This window comes from Gekko japonicus, unplaced genomic scaffold (genome assembly GCF_001447785.1).
Source record: "Gekko japonicus isolate JY-2015 unplaced genomic scaffold, Gekko_japonicus_V1.1 scaffold5270, whole genome shotgun sequence".
Classification (NCBI taxonomy): domain Eukaryota; kingdom Metazoa; phylum Chordata; class Lepidosauria; order Squamata; family Gekkonidae; genus Gekko; species Gekko japonicus.
The window spans coordinates 12,569-36,210 of record NW_015162119.1 but is presented as its reverse complement, the minus strand read 5'-3'; the positions used below and the strand labels follow the sequence as shown (position 1 = coordinate 36,210).

The 23,642-nt window shown below is 47.4% G+C and overlaps 1 protein-coding gene across 1 annotated transcript in view; it reads left to right on the top strand.

Moving 5' to 3' along the window:
• SH2D4B (SH2 domain containing 4B) overlaps positions 1 to 23,057 on the top strand; it is a gene marked incomplete at both ends in the record, with an annotated part of 44,038 nt that extends 20,981 nt beyond the window's left edge. Inside the window, 3 exons of the mRNA XM_015405665.1 lie at positions 2,264 to 2,411; positions 14,455 to 14,665; positions 22,930 to 23,057. Of these exons, the coding sequence (XP_015261151.1) occupies positions 2,264 to 2,411; positions 14,455 to 14,665; positions 22,930 to 23,057 (487 nt within the window). The remainder of the gene's footprint in view (positions 1 to 2,263; positions 2,412 to 14,454; positions 14,666 to 22,929) is intronic.
• Between the last annotated feature and the right edge of the window lie 585 nt (positions 23,058 to 23,642).

Below are 23,642 nucleotides of genomic sequence, written 5' to 3'. Positions count from 1 at the left end.
CCTTCCACAGCCTGCAGTTCAGCGTCTTAACCACTTGAGCCACCGCAGCTGGAAGCCAATATAGATGGAACAAAACTGGGGTAGTACGTTGGGTTGCCACCTCTGAGTCGGGAAATTTCCGGAGATTTGTGAGTGGACCCTGGGGAGGGCAGGGTTTGGGAAAGGGAGGAGCCTCAGTGGGGTACCATGCCATAGAGTCCACCTTCCAAAGCAGCCATTTTCTCCAGGGGAACTGATTTCTGTATCCTGGAGGTTAGTTGTAATTTTTTTAGGAGGGGCTGTGGCCAGCGGTAGAGCATCTGCTTGGCATGCAGAAGTTTCCAAGTTCAATCCCTGGCATCTCCAGTTGAAAGGACCAGGTAGTAGGTGACGTGAAAGACCTGGAACCCTGCAGAGCCACTGCCAGTCTGAGTAGACAGTGCTGAATTTGAGGGACCAAGGGTCTGATTCAGTATAAGGAAGTTTCATATGTCCACGAGATCTTGAGCTACCACATGGATGTCGGCCACCAGGGCTATTTTTGGGCAGGAACGCACAGGAACGGAGTTCCGGCTGGCTCCTGAGTTGGCCACGCCCATCAGGAACTCATTAGCATAACAGGCCACACCCAACAGCAGAAACTCATTAGGATTGGCTAAATTCGGGGTGTGTGGCCTAACATGCAAAGGGGTTCCTGCTACAAAAAAAGGCCCTGGGTTTTGACAACAAACGAAGTAAACAGAATAAGAAGCAAAAGGTGGGTGTGGCTGGATGACAACACTTCTAGTGACATGGGGGTGTGGCCTAATATGCTAATGTGCTGTGCTGTCAGGGTGTGGCCTACTATGCTAATGAGTTTCTGCTGTTGGGTGTGGCCTGTTGTGCTAATGAGTTCCTGCTGGGCTTTTTCTACAAAAAAAGCCCTGTCGGCCACCATGGGGTCCATATGACCTACTCCAGTCAACATTCTGGCGTCCCATACTTCTCACGTGCACCCTCACACACACCATTTTCCTGACCTTTAACTAATCTGGTTTGATGTTTGTTCGTTGGTAGCACAGTAGCCGTCTGCATATGGTGTTAGACATCTTGAAATCAACACCTATGGAGGGGAAGAGGGCATGAGTGTTTTGCCTATGCACAGTCGCTGGCATGTGAACACAGAGTGCATGTCTCAACAAAGTGCGTGTGCATAGGCTGTATCCCCAGTGCATATATTCCCTTTGTGCATAAACTCTATGCTCATGAGCCTGCGGTCACGCATGGGTGGGTGAAAAGGCAGGTCTCCCACTATTCCCACTACTCCCCACTGGTGCTGCAAAGGCAGATGGGGGACGGACGGAGTGGGGTTTGTGTGCTGTCATTGTTCCCCCAAGGGCACTACCCATGTTCCCCCAAGGGCACTACGGTCGGGGACCCAAAATCTGGATATTCCAGGCCCCAGGAAAATCAAACTCGCTGTGACCAGAGCCAGGGCGTTTTCGTTGGTGGCTTCTACCTGGTGGAATGAGCTTTCAGAAGAGATCCGGGCCCTGCGGGACCTTGGGCAGTTCCGCAGGGCCTGTAAAACGGAACTCTTCCGCCAGGCTTTCGAGTAGGAGCCGCCGCCACCAGTATTCCACCAACGCTTTTCCATCACCGCACCGCACGATGTGGATATTATCGGGGTGTGTGAGACGTACCTGGTGGATGATAGGGTTGTGTGGGGACATACGGTCGTTGTATTATTATAACATCTGTAGAACACCATCTTGATTTTAGGACATGGAGAGAGCAGTGGAGCACCGATATTTTATTAATTGCATTATGTTGCATATTGTATTGTATTTTTATACTGTTCTTATTGTTTTTATTAGGCACTTGTGCCCCTGTTCGCCGCCCTGAGCCTCCGGGGAGGGCGGGATACAAATTTGAAGAATGAATAAATAAATAAATAAATTGTGCCAGCATATGACATCACTTCTGGTGAAAACCCAGACGTGAGGTCATGACGTCAGTGCTGACATTCTGATCTTGATGTCAGAGCTGAGTGTCACGCTGGGGACAATATTTATAAAATCTGTTCTCAGGAGATCACCCTTACCAGATCAGAACACTGACCCGGTATATATTTTTGAAACTTCCTGGTGCATCACCGGGCACCGTGCGGGGGAGTGTGTGTTGCCAAAGTCTTCTGCCATCTTGGCCAACACAGAATGCTTTGGAGAGCTGTAATCACACGGCACGGGAGTCTCCCTTATTTGCCGTTGTCTCAGAGCCATCTCCTTGCTTTTGCTTTCTTTAGAAACGGGAGGAAGAAGAGAGACAGAGGGGCGAAGAGCAGATCCGCCAACAGGAAGGACGCAGAGCTCAGGAGCTTTACCTGAGCCTCAAGCAGGCCCAGCAGTGCAGCCAGCACAATGAAAACGAGGACCCGGAATGGGTGGAGCAGCGTGAGTGAGCTTTGACATGGAATTGTAAACAATGCTGAGAGCCTGGTTGTGCCTCGGCAACTGTCACATAATGTGACGCATGGACACACCTGAAGCTGCCTTGTACTGTATCAGACCCTTGGTCCCGCAAGGCCAGTATTGTCTTCTCAGACTGGCAGTGGTTCTCCAGGGTCTCGGGTGGAGGGCTTTCACATCGGCCACTGCTTTGACTTTTTAACTGGAGATGCCAGGTGATTGAACCTGGGACCTTCTGCATGCAAAGCAGTGGCTCTTCTACTGAGCCACAGCCCCTATCCATGCCAGTGTCACCTACTTTGATACTGAGCTTGATAGGCCAAGGGTTTGGCTCATAAGAACAAAAGAGAAGTCATGTTGGACCAGGCCAATGGTCCATCCAGTCCAACACTCTGTGTCTCACAGTGGCCAAAACCCAGGGGCCATCAGAAGGTCCACCAGTGGGCCCAAAACTCGAGAAGCCTTCCCACTATTACTTCCCAAGCACCAAGAATACAGAGCATCGCTGCCCCAGACAGAGTGTTCCATCTATAACTTGTGGCAAATAGTGGGTTGCCAAATGTTACCTACCTTGCCGGCGGGGGACTCCTGCGTGGCTCCCGGTGCGCGCGCACCACATGCACGTCACAGGAAAGTGACGTCATGACGTCGGGCACGCTGGGGGTGGGGCCACGACCATACAAGGGAAAACCATAGAGTTTTCCCTTGTATGGCCATGGCCCCGCCCCCAGCGTGCCCGGCGTCATAACGTCACTTCCCTGTGACGTGCACACTGGGGCGGGGTCTCCCCCAGGGCCCGATTCCCCGGCGTCAGGGAATGGGCCTCTGGGGCGGGGAGATTTCCGCCCCCCGGGGGGATTTGGCAGCCCTAGGCTAATACCCATTGATGGACCCCTGCTCCATATCTTTATCTAGTCCCATCAGAAATAAGAGAGAGCATCATTTGTGTGTTCAGTCATGGTCATGGACTGTCATTGGCTCTGCAGGCTGAGGTCTTTCACATCACCTACTACCTGATTGTTTTAAGTGGAGATGCTGGGGATTGAACCTGGGACCTTCTGCGTGCAGAGTGGATGTTCTACCACTGAGTCATGGTCCATCCTCTGACAAAGGGGAGATAGTTGAATCAAGGGAAAAGGCAACTGGAGGGGCAATGATTCACCCGGTATGAGAACGCAATTGGCGTGTGTATTTTAACCTACCTCCTGTTTTCTCCTATTCCCTTTTGAGTTTTCTCTCTTCAGATTCTATGAGCCAGGACTTGTCCCTTGTTTTAATTTTCTGCGAGGTACCCAGTTAAAGGTTAAGCGCTACACAGATGAATAACAGTAAGACGGCATTGTGTGAAGTGTCATTGTGGCTTTCATTTGTGTTGTGTTAGAGGCAGCGGCGTTCTGTGAAGACGCCATTCGTCACAGACTTCAGCATAATTCCTTTAATGCCAGTTACCCCATGTCTGTGACCTGCCATTCATATGAGACCAAATTACTCTGCAACGAATTAATTTTGCATGGGAAGAACAATACTCCTTATTAACCAAGATCGTACCTGGCCTCTGCACTTCTGATACAGCCAAATCCCAAGGAATTTCAGTGAACAAAGGGGAAAAAACATAATGCTCTGAGGAATGAAATCTGCCCTTATTGTTCATTTCAAAAGGAAGCAATTATTGCCTTGAACAAATGGGTTCTCTGTCGCGTGGGAAGAGGCACAATGTGCGGTTAACCTGATTTCTGTCAGTGGTAGAGACAAACGTTTTGTTTTATTCTTAGAGAAACAGTCTGATGCAGGACATGGAAGGGAAAAGCAGTTCCTCTGGAGAAAACAGTGGACTCTGTCATTATACCCTGCTGAGGTCACCACAGCAAATTGACACTGTTTGCCCAAAGCCAGAGCACTGCCCCAGAGCCTCTTTCTAGATCCCGTTGGATTGCTTTCACAACGGGCTTTACTGCTAGTCCATACATAATCCTTTTCATGAAGTTTGCTTAACCAAACATCAAATACATTAGTTTCCCCCTGTATTATTCCCTCCCCCCCCTCACACGAGCGACCAATTGAAGAAAAAACCCACCTTATTATTATATCTGCAACCATAAGCACACTCTATGGAGTTTTACAAACACATCATTATTGGCTCCCCCTTATTTCTTCCTTATCTCCAGCGCCTCATCTTCCCATGTCTTTTCCTGTTTTAATATCAATAAAATATCTGATTGAATCTATTCATACAGGTACCTATTCCATCTTTCCAAAGTCCATTTTAATGCATCTTTCCATCCATACACTATTACCGCATGAGCTACTGGGATCATTTGTTGTTGTTGTTCACTCGCACAGTCGAGTCCGACTCTTCGCGACCCCATGGACAAGATCACGCCAGGCCCTCCTGTCTTCCGCCGTCCTCTGAAGTTTGCTCAACTTCATGTTCGTTGCATCGATGACACTGTCCAACCATCTCATCCTTTGCCGTCCCCGTCTTCTTTGACCATCAATCTTTCCCAGCAACAGGGTCTTCTCCAGGGAGTGCTCCCTTCTCATTGGGTGGCCAAAGTATTTGAGCTTCAGTTTCATTATCTGGCCTTCCAGGGAACAGTCAGGGTTGATTTCTTTTGGGATTGACTAATTTGATCTTCTTGCAGTCCAAGGGACTCTCAAGAGTCTTCTCCAGCACCATAGTTCAAAAGAATCTATTCTTCGGCGCTCGGCCTTCCTTACAGTCCAACTCTTGCAGCCATACATGACTACTGGGAATACCGTTGCTTTGACCATGCGGACTTTTGTTGGCAGGGTGATGTCTCTACTTTTTATCATGCTGTTGAGGTTCGCCATCGCTTTCTTCCCAAGGAGCAGGTGTCTTTTAATTTCATGGCTGCTGTCACAGTCTGCGGTGATCTGGGATCCCAGGAACGTGAAGTCTGTCCCTACTTCCACGACTTCCCCTTCTATTTGCCAAGGAGTGATGGGGCCGGATGCCATGATCTTAGTTTTTTTGATGTTGAGCTTCAAGCCCACTTTTGCGCTCTCCTCTTTTACCCTGAGCAAGAGGCTCTTTAGGTCCTCTTCACTTTCTGCCATTAGAGTGGTATAGTCTGGATCTGTCTACTTTATTGTTTCCCCGAATTCCCATAAATAACACTTCCTCATTCAACTCAATCCTAACATTACATACATTTTCAACCTTTTCCAGGATCAGTTGCCAAAATTCCATTACCTTACAACATTCCTACCAAAGATGTGCATAATACTCTCTTACCCTTTTACAATGCCAACACTTCGATTTCATTCCCTTAATCATGTAAGATAATTGAGCAGGTGTTCTATACCATTTCAAAATTAGTTTCATTTCCAGTTCTTTGAATTTTTCCAGTTTTATTTCCAATAATCCCTTCATCAGTCTATTTACCTTCTGTGCTGATAGGGTCACCTCTTTCTCCCATTTAGATTGCATTGTCCTAATCATAAAGTCCTTATCTTTGTTCAGCAGATTATACAATTTCCTTGCCTTACCCTTTTTATTGTCATCTTTAGAACTGTACAGTTTTTCAAAGAGGTTTTCCCTTCTCTCCGGCTGACGTGCAGGCGGAGTGTGCGCGCTACACGCGCATGCTCAAGACGCCGTCTGGGAGTGGGGTGGGGTTTCCCCCGGGGCCCGATTCCGTGGCGGCGGGAATCGGGCCTCCGAAGTGGGGGTTTACCCGCCCCCTGCCCCCACTTGGCAGCCCTATTTTCCACCCAAGTGCTAACCAGGACCGACCCTGCTGAGCTTCCGAGGTGGGGCGAAACTGAGCTAGCCTTAGGGCATTTGGGTCAGGGCAGGGGGTAGGATCCACTCCATTAAAACACAGGATTAAAAGCAAACAACGCATCACGGGTTCGAAGGCCAGTGCTACATGGGGATCCAGCGGCAAAAAGAGAAACCCCTGGGTTTCCAAACCCAAGAAACAAAAATAACCAAAGTAATTATGAGGTATTTGGGGGGGAAAATAACCAGAATTGCTCTTAAAATATTCTTGGTTTTTACAAACGAGTTCTTGACGATCCAGGAATGTGCTTTGGAACATGCCTAACCCACCGGCAATGTTCCCTCTAAGATGTGGAGTCTTGTGAGCAAAAATTCTACTTTGTGAGCTACTGGCATTATTTCGTCCACCAGCGCCAGGGGCCAGGGAGATGCAGAGATGTCAGCGTTCGCATCGTTGTGCTATTATGTGCTGACTGCAGATGCCAAATTATCCATTAGGACTGCAGCCAGGCCCCAGGATGCCTTGCCCCCACCAAGTCAGCTGCTGCGCTCAGCAGTGCCAGGGGTCGGGGGGGTCGAAGAAGCGCCTCGCTAGCGCAGCTGCTGCGGAGGGCGAATGTTGCAATGATATTGATGACACTACTAATTTATTTAGCGGATGGGATTTCCAACAGGATGAGGATTCATCTCATCGCCCCATCCCTATTTATTGCCAAGTCAAGAGGCGAAGCGTTACTAATTTTAGTGTCCGGCTTAATTTGCCGCTGTGGTTCCTTTCGCTGCGCCAAACAAACAACACCACTGCTCTGCTATAGGTAATTGAAATATAGCTTTTAAGATATATTATGTTGACTCCCCTCCAATGTGGACATCGCCATCACATCGCCATGTAAGAACTGCCTTGCTGGGTCAAACCAAGGACCATCTAGCTTAGTAATGGCCCATGTGTGGCACGAATGGGATGGCCTTCTCTCCTGGTTTTGACCCAGACATCTGTTATTCAGAGGTGCACTGCCTCTGAATATGGAGGTTCCATTTCACTATCATGGCTGTTGATAAAGCTGTCTTTTATTAATTTCAAAAAGACATTTGAGCAAACAGTCACTGCCTCATCTTATGGGAATGAATCCCATAAGTTAACTACATGTTGACCTCTCTGGCTGGGTCAAAGGGCTTAAGTTTATCATGGGGCAGGGCTATTTTTGGGCAGGAACGCACAGGAACAGAGTTCCGGCTGGCTCCCAAGTTGGCCACGCCCAGCAGGAACTCATTAGCATAATAGGCCACACCCAACAGCAGCAACTCATTCGGATTGGCTACACTTAGTGGTGTGTGGCCTACCATGCAAAATGTCCTGGGTTTTGACAACAAACAAGGTAAAGAGGATAAGAAGCAAAAGGTGGGTGTGGCTGGATGACCACACTTCTGGTTACATGGGGGTGTGGCCTGATATGCAGATGAGCTGTGCGGTCAGGGGTGTGTCCTAATGTGCTAATGAGTTCCTGCTGTTGGGTATGGCCTATTATGCGAATGAGTTCCTGCTGGGCTTTTTCTACAAAAAAAGCCCTGTCATGGGGTAATAATAAACTGAGCCCTGACATGGATGGCCCAGGCTAGTCTGATATCGTATCTCAGAAGCTAAGCAGGGTTGGCCTGGTTAGTACTTGGATGGGAGATGACCAAGGAAGCCCAGGGTTGCTATGCAGAGGTAGGGAATGGCCAACCACCTCTGTTTGCCTCTTGGCCCTGAAACCTTATGGGGGTAGCCATAAGTTGGCTCTGACTTGATGGCACTTCATTATTTCCATGACTTGGACAGCCCAGGCGAACCTGATCTTGTCAGGTCTCAGAAGCTAAGCAGGGTCAGCCCTGGTTAGTACTTGGATGGGAGACCACCGAGAAACTCCAAGGTCACTACACAGCGGCAGGCAAGGGCCTTGAAAGTCTCATGCCTTGAAAGCCCTATGAGGAGTCACAACAACAACAGCAACAGCAACAGCAACAGCAACAGCAACAACAACAACAATAACAACAACAATAACAACAACAACAACAACAACAACAACAACAACAATAGTAATAATAATACCTTTCGATTTATTGATCGCTCATCCTGCAGAGCTGCTGGCTCTGAGCAATTTACAGTTACACACGTTTTCACAAGGGACTAACAATGTTTCATAGGGTAAGGGAGGACAACATATAATTCTTTAAATCGCACACTTTTGCAGCCGACGGGGATTTTGTTCAGCTGTAAGCTTCAGGCGTGTTCCGGACGGCATTCACTTTTTCGGCGTGGCTAGATGACGTCAGTTCTTCCAGGACTGCTTTTGAGTCGTAGTGCCGCACTGCCACCGCCTGGCCGGATTGGCTCATCACAGGCTTCTTAATGCCGAAGAGGTCTATAAATCAGCTGCCGCTTGACGGTACTTTCCACCACCATCACCAATAATAAACTGAACTCAGCCACTAGTGTCTTCACTGAAAAGGACCTGGAAATCAATGTGGGAAACGGGCATACGGTTGCCTAGTCTCGTAGTTTCAGTTTTCCTCTCAGGCTTTCTAGAAGAAGTGGTGAAAACTCAGGATAAGAAGCCACCAGCAAAGGAATGAGCTGTTTTTTCAGAAGATTCATCCTCCAGCTCTCTTCATGTGTATTAATTAATTTATTAAAATATTTAGACCTCACTTTTCCTTTTGGCTCACGTCTGAAGTCTTCAGTCTAAGGAGAATTCCTCCAGCTTGAGTCTTCCATTGAAGAAAGAGCCAATTGCGTTGGAAGTACCTAAACTGGAGGAAGCCTACTTAGAGGGCGGTTGGATTCACCCCAATATATTCTGAAAATCTGTAGGAAAGAGGGCAGCTATCCTACAGTTGGAGACCAAGCTTGAGATGTTCTTAAGAAAATGATCACTCTGCCTCTGGGCCCCCCCCCCCATCTGCTGTGGCAGATGCCACACTTGAGCTTTGGGTTCTGAAGATCTGAGCTTCAGGAGACCAGACGTCTCTGGGTAGACAAGTCCAGGAACTGCAGAGGGCCAACGCTCCTGCTAGAAACTTAATGCACAGCCTGGATCGAGAGAGCTGTTGTGTGTTCAACCAAGAGTTTGGACCACACCCACTAAGGCCGTTGACTATGTTTCTAGGAGCAGCGAACTGCGTACCTGGCGACTGACCACTTCAGAAAGGCTCCCCAGTTTCAAAAGTGGTTCGTACAGCATGGGAATGTGTGGTTTGAGAAACAAATGCAGCTTCTCTCTGTTGATCTCTTTTTTGGCAGTGGTGGGGATCAACTTATTTGATTGATGGGGCAGTCGGGAGGGCCTCTCCCTATGACCTTAATTCCCGAGCAGGAAGATATGGGAGAAGGTGGTCCTTCAGAGACCCTGATCCGAAGCCATGTAGGGCTTTAAAGGTCAAAAACGACACCTTGAATTGGGCTCTGGAGTGGATCAGTAGCCATGATCTCGGTAGCTGGCCCTGACCAGCAGTCTAGCCGCAGCCACACTCTATTAAAACTATCATTGCAGTGATCATGTGATGAATCTTTCATGAACGCCATTCTCCCCCTCCCCTCCCCAGCTGCAGATAAAAACACCTTTTGCAATGTTTGCACTCAAATGCCACTTAAATCCAGAATATTTACAGTGAATTGTTCCCAAATTAGCGACGAGACCAAGCACTATTAACAGGAGAGCAGCTGGAGCCAATCATTAAAAATCAGAGATGCATATTCATGGGGCATTCTTAGAAGAGACATCCAAGCCGAGCAGTATGACTCACCGATCATCCAAAGAGGAAAGAATGACCATAAAATATGGAGATCTCCTAAGCTACACACACACCCCTCCGGTGGTGGGGCTTGCTCAAGTTTATTCCGAGCACAGTAGGATTTCATTCACATATTTATCAAAGAAATTGGAGTTAGAATCCTGCCAAAGCTGCCCATTAAGTTTTGCATTATATCTGGATGGTGCCAAGCTTTTATTTCTTGTGCCACTTTTATTTCTTGTCCCGATTTGGGTGCCTCCCCCACCGAGATTAGGTGGCTGTCAGCCTGGGAGAGGGGTTTCTCGGCTGTGGCACCAAGACTCGGCAACACTTGACTCACCTGTCTCCTCCTGTGGTCTTCCGCCAGCCACTGAAGACTGGTTTTGTCTGCTGTTCCCTCAATGATTCCTCCTTTTGGCCTTATGTTTTAGTTGCTTTTTATGTTTTTTGTATCTGCTTTTTTGCTCAGTTTTAATGACGTGTCTTTGGCTTTAATTGTTTTTAAGAACTGGATTGTTGTTTTTTACTATGTATGTCTTTAATAAGTTAGTCACCTTAGGAAAGAAAGGCAGGGTGTAAATTTTGTAAATGAGTACATACAAATTCTTATACCACTATTTCTTGATCCAATCCCTGTAGGCCTCGAACCTGAAACAGTTTCTTTCTGACAATGATGGGACAAAGGCACATAACCAGGGATCAGACCTGGAAATAATCCAGCATCCCAACTCTGGTCCCATATCTACTCAGGACCTAAAAAGAGAACCTAAAAATATCAGCTGTACCCAGGGGTCATTTCCATCCGGAACGCCCCGGGATGGCGTTCCGGCAGTAATGAGCACAGGTGTGGGCACATGCAGCCCCCAGCAGCCCTCAGTTGGGCCACGAGGAGCGGGAAGCAGCACATGCTGTCTCTGCTTGCCCAGAAGGAAGGCAAGGTAAGTTGGTGGGGCCCTGGGGGTGTAGGGGGAAGGAGCTTGTTTCAGGTGGGGTGGGTGGGAGCCCCCTGGCATTCCCTGGCCTGCCCACCTCGGCGGGCGAGCCAGGAAAGACCCTGTAAGGAGTGGGGAGGCATTTAAATACATCCCTGTGCCTTCCCTGGCCCTCCCGCTGAAGTGGGCGGGCTGGGGAAGGCCTGGTAAAAGCCCCCCTAGCCTTCCCTGGATGCCCGCTGGGATGGGCAAGCTGGGGAAGGCCCTTGAAGGAGCGGGGAGGCATTTAAATGCCTCCCCGTGTCTTCCCTGATATCCTATGGTCCCAATGGAGTGATTGTGCTATCGCTGCGGCGCAACTCCAGATAGAAGGGGCCACAGCGACGCCGCAGCGGCGGCCTGATCACTACATTGTATTCTATGGGGCCATCGGATACCATGAGAGATCATGCCACTGGAGCGGTGCAACCTTAGAGAGAAGGGGTTTAAACTTTAAAACCTTTCTCTCTCTGCTTCCCCCGCCAGCCCGCTTTGGCAGGCCACCTAGGAAAGGGAAGGGGAGGCTTTTAAAGATGCCTCTCCAACCTTTCTTTGCTTCAGCCAGCCAGCCTTCCAAGTCGGGCTGGTTGGGGAAGCTAAGAAAGGTTGGGGAGGCATCTTTAAGAGCCTCCCCTTTGCTTCCACAACCAGCGTGTCTTGTCAGGCTGGCTGGGGAAGCAAAGGAGAGGTGTTTAAAGATGCCTCCCTGTCTTTTTTTTTTTTTTGGTTTCCCAGCGGGGAAGCAAAGCAAGATGGGGGCGGCATCTTTGAATGCCAGGTGTGTGTGGCATATGCAAATAAGTTATGCTAATGAGTTATGCTAATGAGCTTCTGCACTTCTTTTTCTACAAAATGACCCCTGGCTGTACCCACTTGGCACATCTACTTGCCCCTTCTTGTATCAAGGAGTCCAATGGAGACTCCGGACTAGGTTTCTTGTGAATCCTTAAAGGGCACAATGGCTCCTGCATCGTTCACTAAGGCGGCCTAGGCCCAAGGCCAAAACTCCACCCTTTGCCTTCCTGCTTCCTGTTTCCTGTCCCACACGACTACAGCTCTCAGCAGGCTCTGTTGTTTAAAGCCACAGCTATAGCGAAGAACACCATGCCCTTCCAATGTGATATATTGGGTTGCCAGACCCCTGGTCTGACCAGGGGATTCCCCGGTCTTTGGGGCTCCAATCCACCGTCAATCAGCTGGCCAGCGGGGGAAGCCCCACCTCTGAACAGGAACATCGCCTGGAGATTTGGAGATTGTAAACTGCTCTGAGACGCTGAGTGAAGGACAAGGTATAGATCCAATCTCTCTTCTCTTCTCTTCTCTTCTCTTCTCTTCTCTTCTCTTATCCTGTACTGAAGTAAGCTATGGCCAACCAGCTCTGCATCTCTTACCTTGAAAACCCCATGAGGTGGAACTAGCGTTTCCAGCTTTGGACTAGGAATTTGGGGGTGGAGACTGAGGAGGCTGAAGTTTGGGGAGGGGAGGGATTTCAGTGGAGTATAATGCCACAGAGTCCACCTTCCAAAGTGGCCATTTTCTCCATGGGAACTGATGCAGTTCCGCAGGGCCTGCAAGACGGAGCTCTTCCGCCAGGCCTTCGCATAGGGGCCGCCGCCGCCACCACCACCAATGGTGGCAACAGCATCAAGATTAGGAATTGCCCTTGAAAGCTCAGCCATAAACTGTGTGGCAGTTTGGTATTGGCTTGAACCATCGACTGGACAGTGATACCCTAACGGGGAGGATCGAAGATGCCATCAGAACCACTCGAGAACCACTTAAGACCATCTCGTTTATAGGAAGCACTTTATTATTGTTATTATTGTTATTATTTATGATTTTACTGTTTTATCTGGTTTTATGGATGGGCTTATGCCCCTTGTAAGCCGCCCTGAGCCCGCTTGCGGGGAGAGCGGGGTAAAAATACCTAAATAAATAAATAAATAAAAAATAAATCTGTGTCTCCTGGAGATGAACTGTAACATCCCATGATATCTTTAGCCCCTACCTGGAGGATGGCAACATTAAATGGAACGTCACGGGGCCGCCATGAGTCACGTGCGACTCCACGGCACACTTTACTTTTAATCACGGTTTTTATCTCACTGTTCACTGCTTTCAGAAACGTGTTTCTCTGCCGTTATGGGAGCATTGGTTTCACTGTGGTGCGGGGTTATTTACTTTCCCCTTTCCCCCGGCCAAAAGAAAAGCGGGCAGCATGCCAGGGGTTGGGAAGCCAATTTCACAGGAGCCGGTATTATTTCTCATGACTCGGAAGAAGCTCTCATTAAAGAAAAAGTTGGCAATCCCTGCTGCTAAAAAGGAGACTCCAGCTTGAATCTGTTGAACTAGAATTCATCAAGAGCTTTGACACAATTTCCCCTTCAGGGCAGAATGGCGACTTGGGACTCCTTAGTCATTATAGGTGTTAACAGTCTTGGTAAAAACCTGGACTCCGCGGCCATTTCTGTGCTAAGCAGCTTAGCAGTGATGCAGAAACTGCGGCTTTTGTGAGCGTGTTTTCCTTGTAGTCTACAGAATTGTATCTCACCCTCTAATGTCTGCTTTCTCTGGCCCTTTTACCCTCCTGTTCTATTACCAACACCACCCTGCATAAATTCATTTGTAAATGACAGCCTGGTAAAGACCTACCGTCATTTATTTAAATCCTGTCTTTCTCACCAGTGCGGACCCAAAGAGGCCTACGTTGTTCTCCTCTCCTCTGTTTTATCCTTACAACAACCCTGTGAGGTAGGTTAGTGGTTAGGAGCGTGGACTCTAATCTGGGAGAACCGGGTTTGATTCATGTACCCATGCACGTATACACATACAGCAGAACAAAAGGTAAAGGCAAAGGTTCCCTTGCTGGAAAGCCAGTCGAGTCCGACTCTAGGGTTGCGGTGCTCATCTCCGTTTCAAAGCCGAAGAGCCAGCGCTGTCCGAAGACGTTTCTGTGGTCATGTGGCCGGCATGACTAAACAACAAGGCGCACGGAATGCTGTTACCTTCCCACCGAAGTGGTGGGAAAGCGCTGGCTCTTCGGCTTTGAAACGGAGATGAGCACCGCAACCCTAGAGTCGGACTCGACTGGCTTTCGAGCAAGGGAACCTTTACCTTTTACCTTTTTCCTTCATGATAGAATTCGCAGTTAAAAGGATCAGATAGTCAATGACGGGAAAGACCTCAGTCTGAGACCTTGGAGAGCAGCTGCCAGTTAGAGCAGACAATGTTGACCTTGACAGATGAATGGTCTGAATCGATATAAGGCCGCTTCAAACATTTATTGCATGTGTGGCTTGATTTGTACTGTGTGGGCTTCCATTTTATGCTACTATGCTTCATTTCAGAACCTGAATGTAACTGTTCTTTTTAAACAAATCCTAACAATAAATATTCTTGTTCCACATGTGTACTGAGCGGGAGTTTTCCATCTGTCGTGGAAGTGTCCTACAATTTTAATTATAGCCAGCGTGGATGAAGAGTGGAGAGAAATGGGGAGGCCATGGGGTTCTTACGACTCTCTGCTTCCTCTTCCCTGCAGTACGTCGCTCGAAAGCTGCCGACGAAGAAAGGAGCCATAAAGCACGGCGGGCTCGGGATGAGTATCGGCGGCAGTCCCTGCGGGCCATCCAGAAAGGAAAAGTCGCTGGCCTAAGCAACCTGTTCCAAGGAGCTGGTCTGAATAACGAGCCAGAGGCCAAGCTGGCCATCTCCTGTCCTGTCCCGCCACTGACCGTGAAGGTACCAACCAGGTTGGTTTGCATGGGGATGTAGACTTGATCTGTATCGCTTCCAGATGGGAGTCACGCCTGTCCTGGCTCTATATGTGAATTGGCCTGGACTGTATGATTATTGATTTGTCGGAATAAAGTCAGAAAGGTTGTTGTGACGACCCCTTATTTGGGGAGGTCTGGTATCCCTTTAAAAGTGTTCTTTATGTTTTGCTCTCAGGGTAATCTGGCTGCCACCAGGAAAATTTAAGGCTTTCCACACCTTTATACTAATATATTTCTTCTTCTGGTTTTGGTATTGTGACCCAGGGTCTGGGCTTTCGAAGGACTATGTGTTTCCTGGGAAGAATTTCGTTCAGAATTTGTGTCTTAAATAAAAGTAGATTTATTTGATGTTCACACATTCTTCCCTCTTATTGACAGGGATCAGGGCATGTCACTTTGTAACAATATTTTCCTTAGGCCATATATGATTACTGTTTCTTTATGCTTTAACTTTTCATAACACACACAAGACTTCTCTCTCTCAGACCTTAAAACGAACAAACGGCTTAACTCTTTTACTACACAGAACCAAATCTTTCCTTCACAGGGATGAGTCTTCTTCAACTCAGAGACAGAACTTAACTGACTACCTAACTGTCTTTATCAACTGTCATCCATAACAGACACACCAGATAGACATTCCAATCATCCACACAGCATCCATTCCACCCTCCCCCTCTCTGTCACTCACCAATCATACCACTTGCCTGCTTCCAGCACTCTAGAATATCACAGCCATGCAAACTAAACTTTTAAAGACACACACACACATAAACATGAAATCGTTACAGTTGTGATTCTCAAAAAGGCTTGAAAGGCGTACTCTTGAATATATTCAAAATTATATTGCACGAAAATGACTCTCCCTACCTACAGCATACGAGAAGTATCCTAGCACTGTTAAGGTGTGAAAACGACACCAAATGTAGACCGCTTTTCTGAAGACGGAGTCAGAAGGCTGGGACACTGGTGGGAAAGACAAATGCAGATTCGACCTGAAGCAAAGCATGAGGGTCAACAGCAGGATCCTCGTTTCAACAAGCTATACACAGTGGTGTAGACCACAGTCCCTAACAGTTTTTCTAAGTAACGTCGTGAATCACTCAGTACAGGGCAACCCTACGGGCTGTGTAGAAAAGCCCCCTTGGGTAATTCAGTTTTGCATAACGGTGGGAGCCTTTCTGACATAAGCACAGTAAAGCAGGTGTGGGAAAGACAGGGAAAAGCTGGGAGGGACACAAAATCACTGCAATGTGTGTGGAGGTGACGGCGGCGGCGGCGGTGGGGACAACGACACTTCCCAGTAAGATATAAGCCAAGGCAAACAACCCATGTGTAAGGGCATTTCTGTTGGCGTGAGGGCCTCAGCATGCCTGGACACTGGGGGGCGCTACATCACTCCGAGTGTATATACGTGTTACCTCCTTGAATGGGATGCCTCTCTTTGTCTTAACCCGGGAGCTGCCCTTTGACCCTCCTCTCTCCTCCCTTTTCCCTCCTGCTCTCTCTCCCATCTCTGCACATGGCCTTCCATGGAGACAAATGTTTCTGCACATGTGATGCCAGACAAGCTGGCCATTTGTGACAGGAAAAGTACTCTTTAGCTTAGGCTTCTCTCTCCCCTTTTGACTGTAACCTGAATGTGAACTGGATCTACTTGGACTTTTTTTTTTGCAATATACTTCATGGGAGATTCCTTCACTGCACTCAGTGTCACGCTTCTACGACTGGACAAAACTCTGCTATATTAACCAAATATCCCAATCATTTATAGAATCATAGAGTTGGAAGGGCCATACAGACCATCTAGTCCAGTGGTGGCGAACCTACGGCACGGGTGCCAGAGGTGGCGCTCAGAGCCCTCTCTGTGGGCACGCGAGCCATCGCCCCAGCCAAGCCCAGACCATCATTAAAGTGTCGAATTCTCTGCCAAATAGTTTTAAGTAAATGAAAGCATTTGGGATTGCTTTCCTTTCGATGTTTGGATCCTCTTAAGTTAATGTACGAGTTGTTTTTTCTAAAGTAAAACCTCAGTGTTCAGGTTAAATTGCCGTGTTGGCACTTTGCGATCAATAAGTGGGTTTTGGGTCGCAGTTTGGGCACTCGGTCTCTAAAAGGTTCGCCATCACTGATCTAGTCCAACCCCCTGCCCAATGCAGGACCAGCCCAAAGCTTCCCTGACATATATTCGTCCAGCCTCTTCTTGATTTCTGCACTCTCGTACTTCTGCAGCTTGGTTCCAGGCCTTATTGTTTTATCCCATAGCTAAGACATGGTACCATCTGCTGATAGTTGACCACAGTTAAATGTAGTTGCTTCATGCAGGCTGTAGTACAATGGAAAGCAACTTTTGATCTTTGAATAGTCAATTATCCATTTAGTGCATTTTTACACACACACCCCTCCACAGAACTCAAGGCAGTAGACATGGATCTCTCTTCGTTTTATCTTCAGGTCGGCTAGATGTTTGGATTTGTAAATCTGGGTTGGGAAATTCCTGGATATTGTAGGGGTGGAGCCTGTGGAGAGTGGGTTTTGGTGTATAATGTCCCTCAGTGGGGTATAATGCCATAGAGTCCACCCTTCAAAGCAGCTGTTTTCTCCAGGGGAACTGATCTTTGCAGTCTGGAGATTTTGTAAACCCAGGAGATCTCCAGGTTCCACCTGGAGGTTGGCAAACTTACTAAGTGTGCAAGAATGCCTGGCCTAAGGCTACCTAGTAGTTTTTGTGGCAAGCAGGGATCTGGACACAGATATCTTCAGCCCTTGTTCCACCTTTTAACCACTACACTGAGTGGGCTGCTATGCTGCCGTATGAAGGGTGTTGTTAGCCTTGCTTTGAAGATGGCTTGAAGAACGGGACGTACCAAGGCCATGTTGAGTCAGACCGGAGATCTGTGTAGCTCCCCTTTCCGTTTTTTTCTACTGTGGCCAGCTCCTCTGACTCAGAGACACAGGGGAGCTTAAAAGGAAGGTGTGAGATCAGTGATACGCCCCCCCAGTCTTAAGCTCCTGCTTCATGCAGTCAGAGGTGAATTCGGTTTGTGCTTCTAGCCATCACAGCGAGCAGCTACCGACCGATCTGCCCTCCATGTGTTTTCTCTAATCCTTTTAAAAGCCAGTTTTGCTCTTGGCCATCACATAACATGGTGTGCGTGAAGAAATACTTCCTTTTTTAGTTTTCATAAACCCGCAGCCTATCCGTTTCGATGGATGATCTCCGGAGTGTTTTGTGCTTTGAAGACGAGTGAATCATATCTCCATGCTATTCATTCTCTCCGCACCTCTCGCAATCGCACACGGATCTCCCTTATCGTGTTCTTCCTTGGTCTTCTTTTCGCAGATGAAAAGCTCTGAGTGTTTAAATGCAGCATATTCCCTGCAGCAACTCTCTTAGCACACACCGGGCCACCCAGCGTCTGGGGTGCAGAACGGCTCATGGTTGTATCACAACGGTGTCTCCTAGTGTCCTATTATACTTCTCTGAGTAGGAGGGAGTGGGCAGCCGCTCACTTATATGAGAGAGCACTGCCATTGCGATCAGGGTTTAAGCTTGCTTTTTGTCACAGGGACAGACCTCTGTCTCCATGGCCCCATCTGGCAATTGTTTTGTGTTAACAGGGAAAAGAAAACATTTTTGATATGGGTTTGGCAGGACCCAAACCTGTCCCCTTAGGGCTGCAAAGTCTTTGCTCTTATGACATCTAGCAACCCAAATGAAGCAGGGTCAAAGTAGGACCAAAGGAAGCCCGGTCGATTCTGCCCCGGTATATCTGTTCTGTTTTGACAGGCCATCATTTTCTCTTGCTGTCCTTCCGTACAGAGTCTTGCCTCTGATCATGGCTGTTCACTTTCCCAGCTCAATTAGGGAATCAAATTGGCACCCTCTGAGAAGCATTAGGCTCCCTGTGTTTGCTCATGACCCACTTGTCAAACAGTTGTCATGTTCAAGGCCGTACCTGATGTTTTCCTAAAACAAGCCTCTGGAATGCACAACACAGTTGATAACGAGCAAAACAAGTGTCGTGTTCAGGACAGAGCGTGGTGCTTTTTACTCTACCCGGAAGACTGGGATGCACAGATGTAATCATGATCGATTGAGCCAAAAACAAGAGATGAGAATAAAGTCAACAAATCAACACAGAGTCTGAGAGCTGGAGGTTCAGCCGAAGAGCCAGGGGTAACAGAAAAGTCTGGGGGTCAAGGTCCAAGGCTTGGAAACCAGGGCAGGAGACAGGGCCCAGATTGCTAGCTGCAAAACAAGCACAGGTTAGCAGAACAAGATGCAAGGCGGGACACAGGCAATACTCTGTTTGCTGAGTGGGTCAGCTCACAGAGGGTTAGTAGGGAGGTTGCTTCCATGGTGAACTCCACTCATTGTCTTCCTTTTATTACCCTAATTAGCTGACTCATGCTGGAAGCACAGGCGTTACTTTTCACTGGCTTGTTATTCTTGTTTCTGAAAGGACTCAGCTTCAGTAACTAAAGCTGAATGCCCTTGTACAATTAAACAGGCACTTCATCTATCCTGGGCTGTCAAACACTCTAGACGTCTTCTGCTGTCAGCTGGTTCAGGAGATGCCAGTGGTGATGAGACTCTCTGTCCCCTTTCTTTCATCTCCTGCCAGAATGAGCAACCCTTGCCTCCTGATGGAGGAGGCCCTCCCCCGGCGCAGGGCTTGATGCTTCCATTTTCTCATTCTTAGAGAAGGAGGCAGCTGACTGGCTCACAACAACAATATTCTCCTTATTTTTCTGTTATCCTGTGCATCTTAAATCAAAGTGTTTTCACAGAAATCAAGTGATGAAAATGTTTATGCTAGTACTACATTTTAAGGACAGTTAGATACGGTTACGCATCTGGCTCCAAACCCTACTGATGTGGTGCCTTCAACTGCAATGGTGGGACAAGACGGCATTCTAAATTTTCAGGTGCTGTAGCGAAGACCTTTTAAAAGGGAAGGACCATGATCCAATGCTGTTTATCCATAATATTATCACTTTGTTTGGTGTAGTGGTTAGGAGCATGGACTCTAATCTGGGAGAACTGGGTTTGATTCCCCACTCCACATGCAGCTGCTGGTATGACCTTGGGTCAGTTACAAGTTCCTTCAGAGCTGTTCTCTCAAGAACAGTCCTCCAAAGAGCTCTCTCAGCCCCACCTACCTCACAGGGTGTCTGTTGTGGAAAGGGGAAGGGAAAGGAGATTGTAAAATGCTCTGAGACTCCAAGTGAAGGGTGGGGTATAAATCCAATCTCCTCCTCCTCCTTCTATTGAAAAGTCAGGTAGTATTTTAGAGGCTATCATTATACAGAGCTAGATAATACATCTGATTGTCAGTTCACGAGGAGGAGAAGAAGAAGAGAAGAGATTGGATTTATACCCCACCCTTCATTACCCAAAGGTGTCTCAGAGCAGCTTACAAACTCCTTTCCCTTCCCCTCCCCACAACAGACGCCCTGTGAGGTAGGTGGGGCTGAGAGAGCTCTGACAGAAACTGCTCTTTTTCAAGAACAGCTGTTCCAGAACTGTGGCTTGCCCATGGTCATCCAGCAACTGCAAGTGGAGGAGTGGGGAATCAAATCTGGTTCTCCCAGATTAGAGTCCGCGCACTTAACCACTACACCAAACTGGCTCTACACAAACCACTACACCAAAGCAATCATCTATGTACATATGCCATTTATACCCTGCTTCGCCCCCCCATGGGGATCCTAAGCAGCTTACTTTGTTCTTCTCTCCTTCAGACCTACTTAAATCCTGTGTTTTGATAATTTCTTTTCCACTCTCACTTTCTGTGTCATCAGTCAAATCTGTGGATAGTTGGCCAGTGTCTGAAGGATCAAAATTATTTGTGAGGACAGAGAAGTATCACCCAGAGAAGTGACATCACATCACTGTCCGTGATGTATATTCCACAGGTGATGCTTTAGGATTTTCCCCAATCTCTGTGGTAGAGACCATAGAGATTGGAAAAATTCCTAGAGCATCACCCTCAATGCCATTCTCCCCCCCCTCAATTTTTCTCCCACCACTAAAATTAGTGATTGTATAATAATACTGATGTAAGCTGCACTGAGCCCTGCTTGCAGGTAAGGGCGGTCTAGTAAATCTAATTTAATAAATAAATAAATAAATACAGTGCAGGGGTGGGGTCTGAGGGAAGAGGCAAGAGGTTGCCCACTGCCACCAGCCAAATGGCAACCACGGGGGAAACAGAAGGGTTTTTGGTTTTTTTGCCTCTCAGGAGCAAGCGGTCTCTTCCTTATTTAGTTTGTAGTCAAACTGTTCCTATTCCCCCCCCCCAATCCATGAAGGGGAGGGGCTTGACTTGCTGTTTCTCCTGTCTATTGAAAAGCAGGCAAAATTAAAACTTCTTTTTCCCTAGCGAGTGCCTTCTCTTTATCTAGACATAGCCTAACTTCCCAAGAGTAAATAAAGAGGTTCTCATGTTCTCAACAACTGCAATGCACCCCGGTGCATTTCTTTATGAACCAACTTGGCTAATACAAACCAACATTTGGCTTGGCTGGTTAAAACTAGGGGGGCAAACCGAGCGAAACAGCTAGATTCAGGTCCAGTAGCGCCTTAGAGACCAACAAGATTTGGGGGGGTTATAAGCTTTTAAGAATCAAAGTTTATACCCCCAAAATCTTCTTCGTCTCTAAGGTGCCACCAGACTCAAAGATGGCTGTTCTACTTCAGACTAACATGGCTGCCCTCTGAAACCAAGTGAAGGTGTTTAGTGGGTGAGTAAATCTGTTTCTAATTCGTTTATTCATTAAGTAGTTACATATTGCAGAACTTTATGGAGAGGGGGCAGTTTCTCTTCAGAGGGCCTTAATAAGAAAGGACAGTTTTTTTTAAGTATGAGGGTGAATAAAGCCAATATTAAGTGGAAACTGATCAATTTTTCAGTGTAAGTTCGAAGTTTCAGTGTAACTGATCGAAGCTTCAGTGTAAGCTGGTTGTTGGTAACATCCTATCAGTTGAAGGGAAGAATTTTACCATTGGAGACGTTCGTTGGATTTCTGATCAGATTGTAGAAGTACAGTGCAATTTTCCTCATTGTTTTGAAATCCCCGGAGGGATATGTTTTATTATTTTTTTATAAGACTACAAAAGTACGAAGAAAATATGAGGGAGGGCGATTTTCCTCAATGTTGACAAGATATTGTTGACAGAATGGCTAACTTTGTTGTTGTTGTTGTTCAGTCGCACAGTCGAGGCCGACTCTTCGTGACTCCATGGACCAGATCAACAACACGCAAGTCCTTCCGGTCTTCCGTCGTTCTCTGAAGTTTGCTCAATTTCATGTTCGTTGCATCTATGACACTGTCTAACCATCTCATCCTTTGTCGTCCCTGTCTTCTTTGACCTTCAATCTTTCCCAGGGTTCATTTAACCATGAGGTAAACCTAACTTTACCTCAAGGTTAAATGAACACTGTGGCAACTTGCCATTTGGTAAATGGTCTTTTGTGTTCATACGAAGTTAAATGATAATTTAATTAATGTAAACTATCATTTACTGTTCGGGGGAAAATGCTATCTTTCCAGGTCCTGTGACTTGTAAAAGTTTTCAGTTAAGCAGCTAGTGCTCACCACAGAGAAGCCATATTAGGGACCGCCCTTATAATGACTAATGTTCACATAACCCCATGCATACTTCATGAGAGCCAGTGTGGTGTAATGCTTAAGAGCGGTGGACTCTAAGCTGGACAACCGGGTTTGATTCCCCCACTCCTCCACATGAAGTCCGCTGGGTGATCTTGGGCCAGTCACTGTTCTGTCAGAACTCTCTCAGCCCCACCTACCTCACAAGGTACCTGTTGTAGGGAGAGGAAGGGAAAGGTGATTGTAGGCCACTTTGAGACTCCTTAGGGTAGAGAAAAGTAGGATATAAAAACCTCTTCTTCTTCATAAGCAAGGAAATTTGTAGGAGAGCATAATCTCAAAGAGGCACAACTACTCTCTGTTTGGGAAGATGCTACTGCTCTTTAATAATCCCCTCATGTTTGGACTGACTCCTCAATTTTCCCTCACAATTTGGAGAAGACATTTTTTTTGAAAGGTTGAAGGTTGCTTGTAGAAACAATAGTTGCCTGCATGACTTGTAAAAAGAGAGAGCACAAAAGAGAAGTCCCTTTTATTTGGTAACCTTGGTATGATTCGTTTCTTGCAGCATGATCTCTGCCTGCCTCTAAACCTCTCATTTCTTTTTTTAAAATTTAATACAGAAAAGCTTGGGAGCGGCCTCTGAGGCCTTTCTCCAGAGAAGTCATCATTCAGTGGTTCAAAGTGGAACAGCTGCCACGACGTGCTGGATTTGAAAGGAACACGAACACTATTGCTCCGTGGTTTCATGGTAAGCATTCTTGAACAGGAAATGCTTTTTTTCTTGACTCTACGGCTAGTCGCAGCCATGCGTACCTGGAGATGTTCATTTGTTTCCTGAAGGTCATTGGAAGGCATGAGATGATCTCAATCCTAGGCCTCAGAGCATCCTTTTGACAAAAATAGTGCAAAGTGAATATGTGTGTGTCTCTGAAAACAGTGTTTCTTCAGCCTCTTCCGTATTACTGTAACACTCTCTACATGAGGCTGCCTCTGTTGCAAATCTGGAAGCTACAGCTGGCGCAGAATGCTGTGGCCAGGCTGCTGGTGGGCGCCCCTAGGTGGGAGCACACCCGACCTGTACTGAAAGTGCTGCACTGGCTCCCTATAGCATACTGGATTCGCTTCAAAGTGCTGGTGCTTACCTTTAAAGCCCTACATGGCTTTAAAGCCATACCTGAGGGACCACATTTCCCCATATATTCCCCAAAGAGCACTTAGGTCGGGGTCACAACACCGGCTGGTCACCCCGGGCCCTAAGGAGGCCAGACTTGCTGCAACGAGGGCCAGGTCCTTTTCAGTGGTGGCTCCTATCTGGTGGAACGAGCTCCCAGAG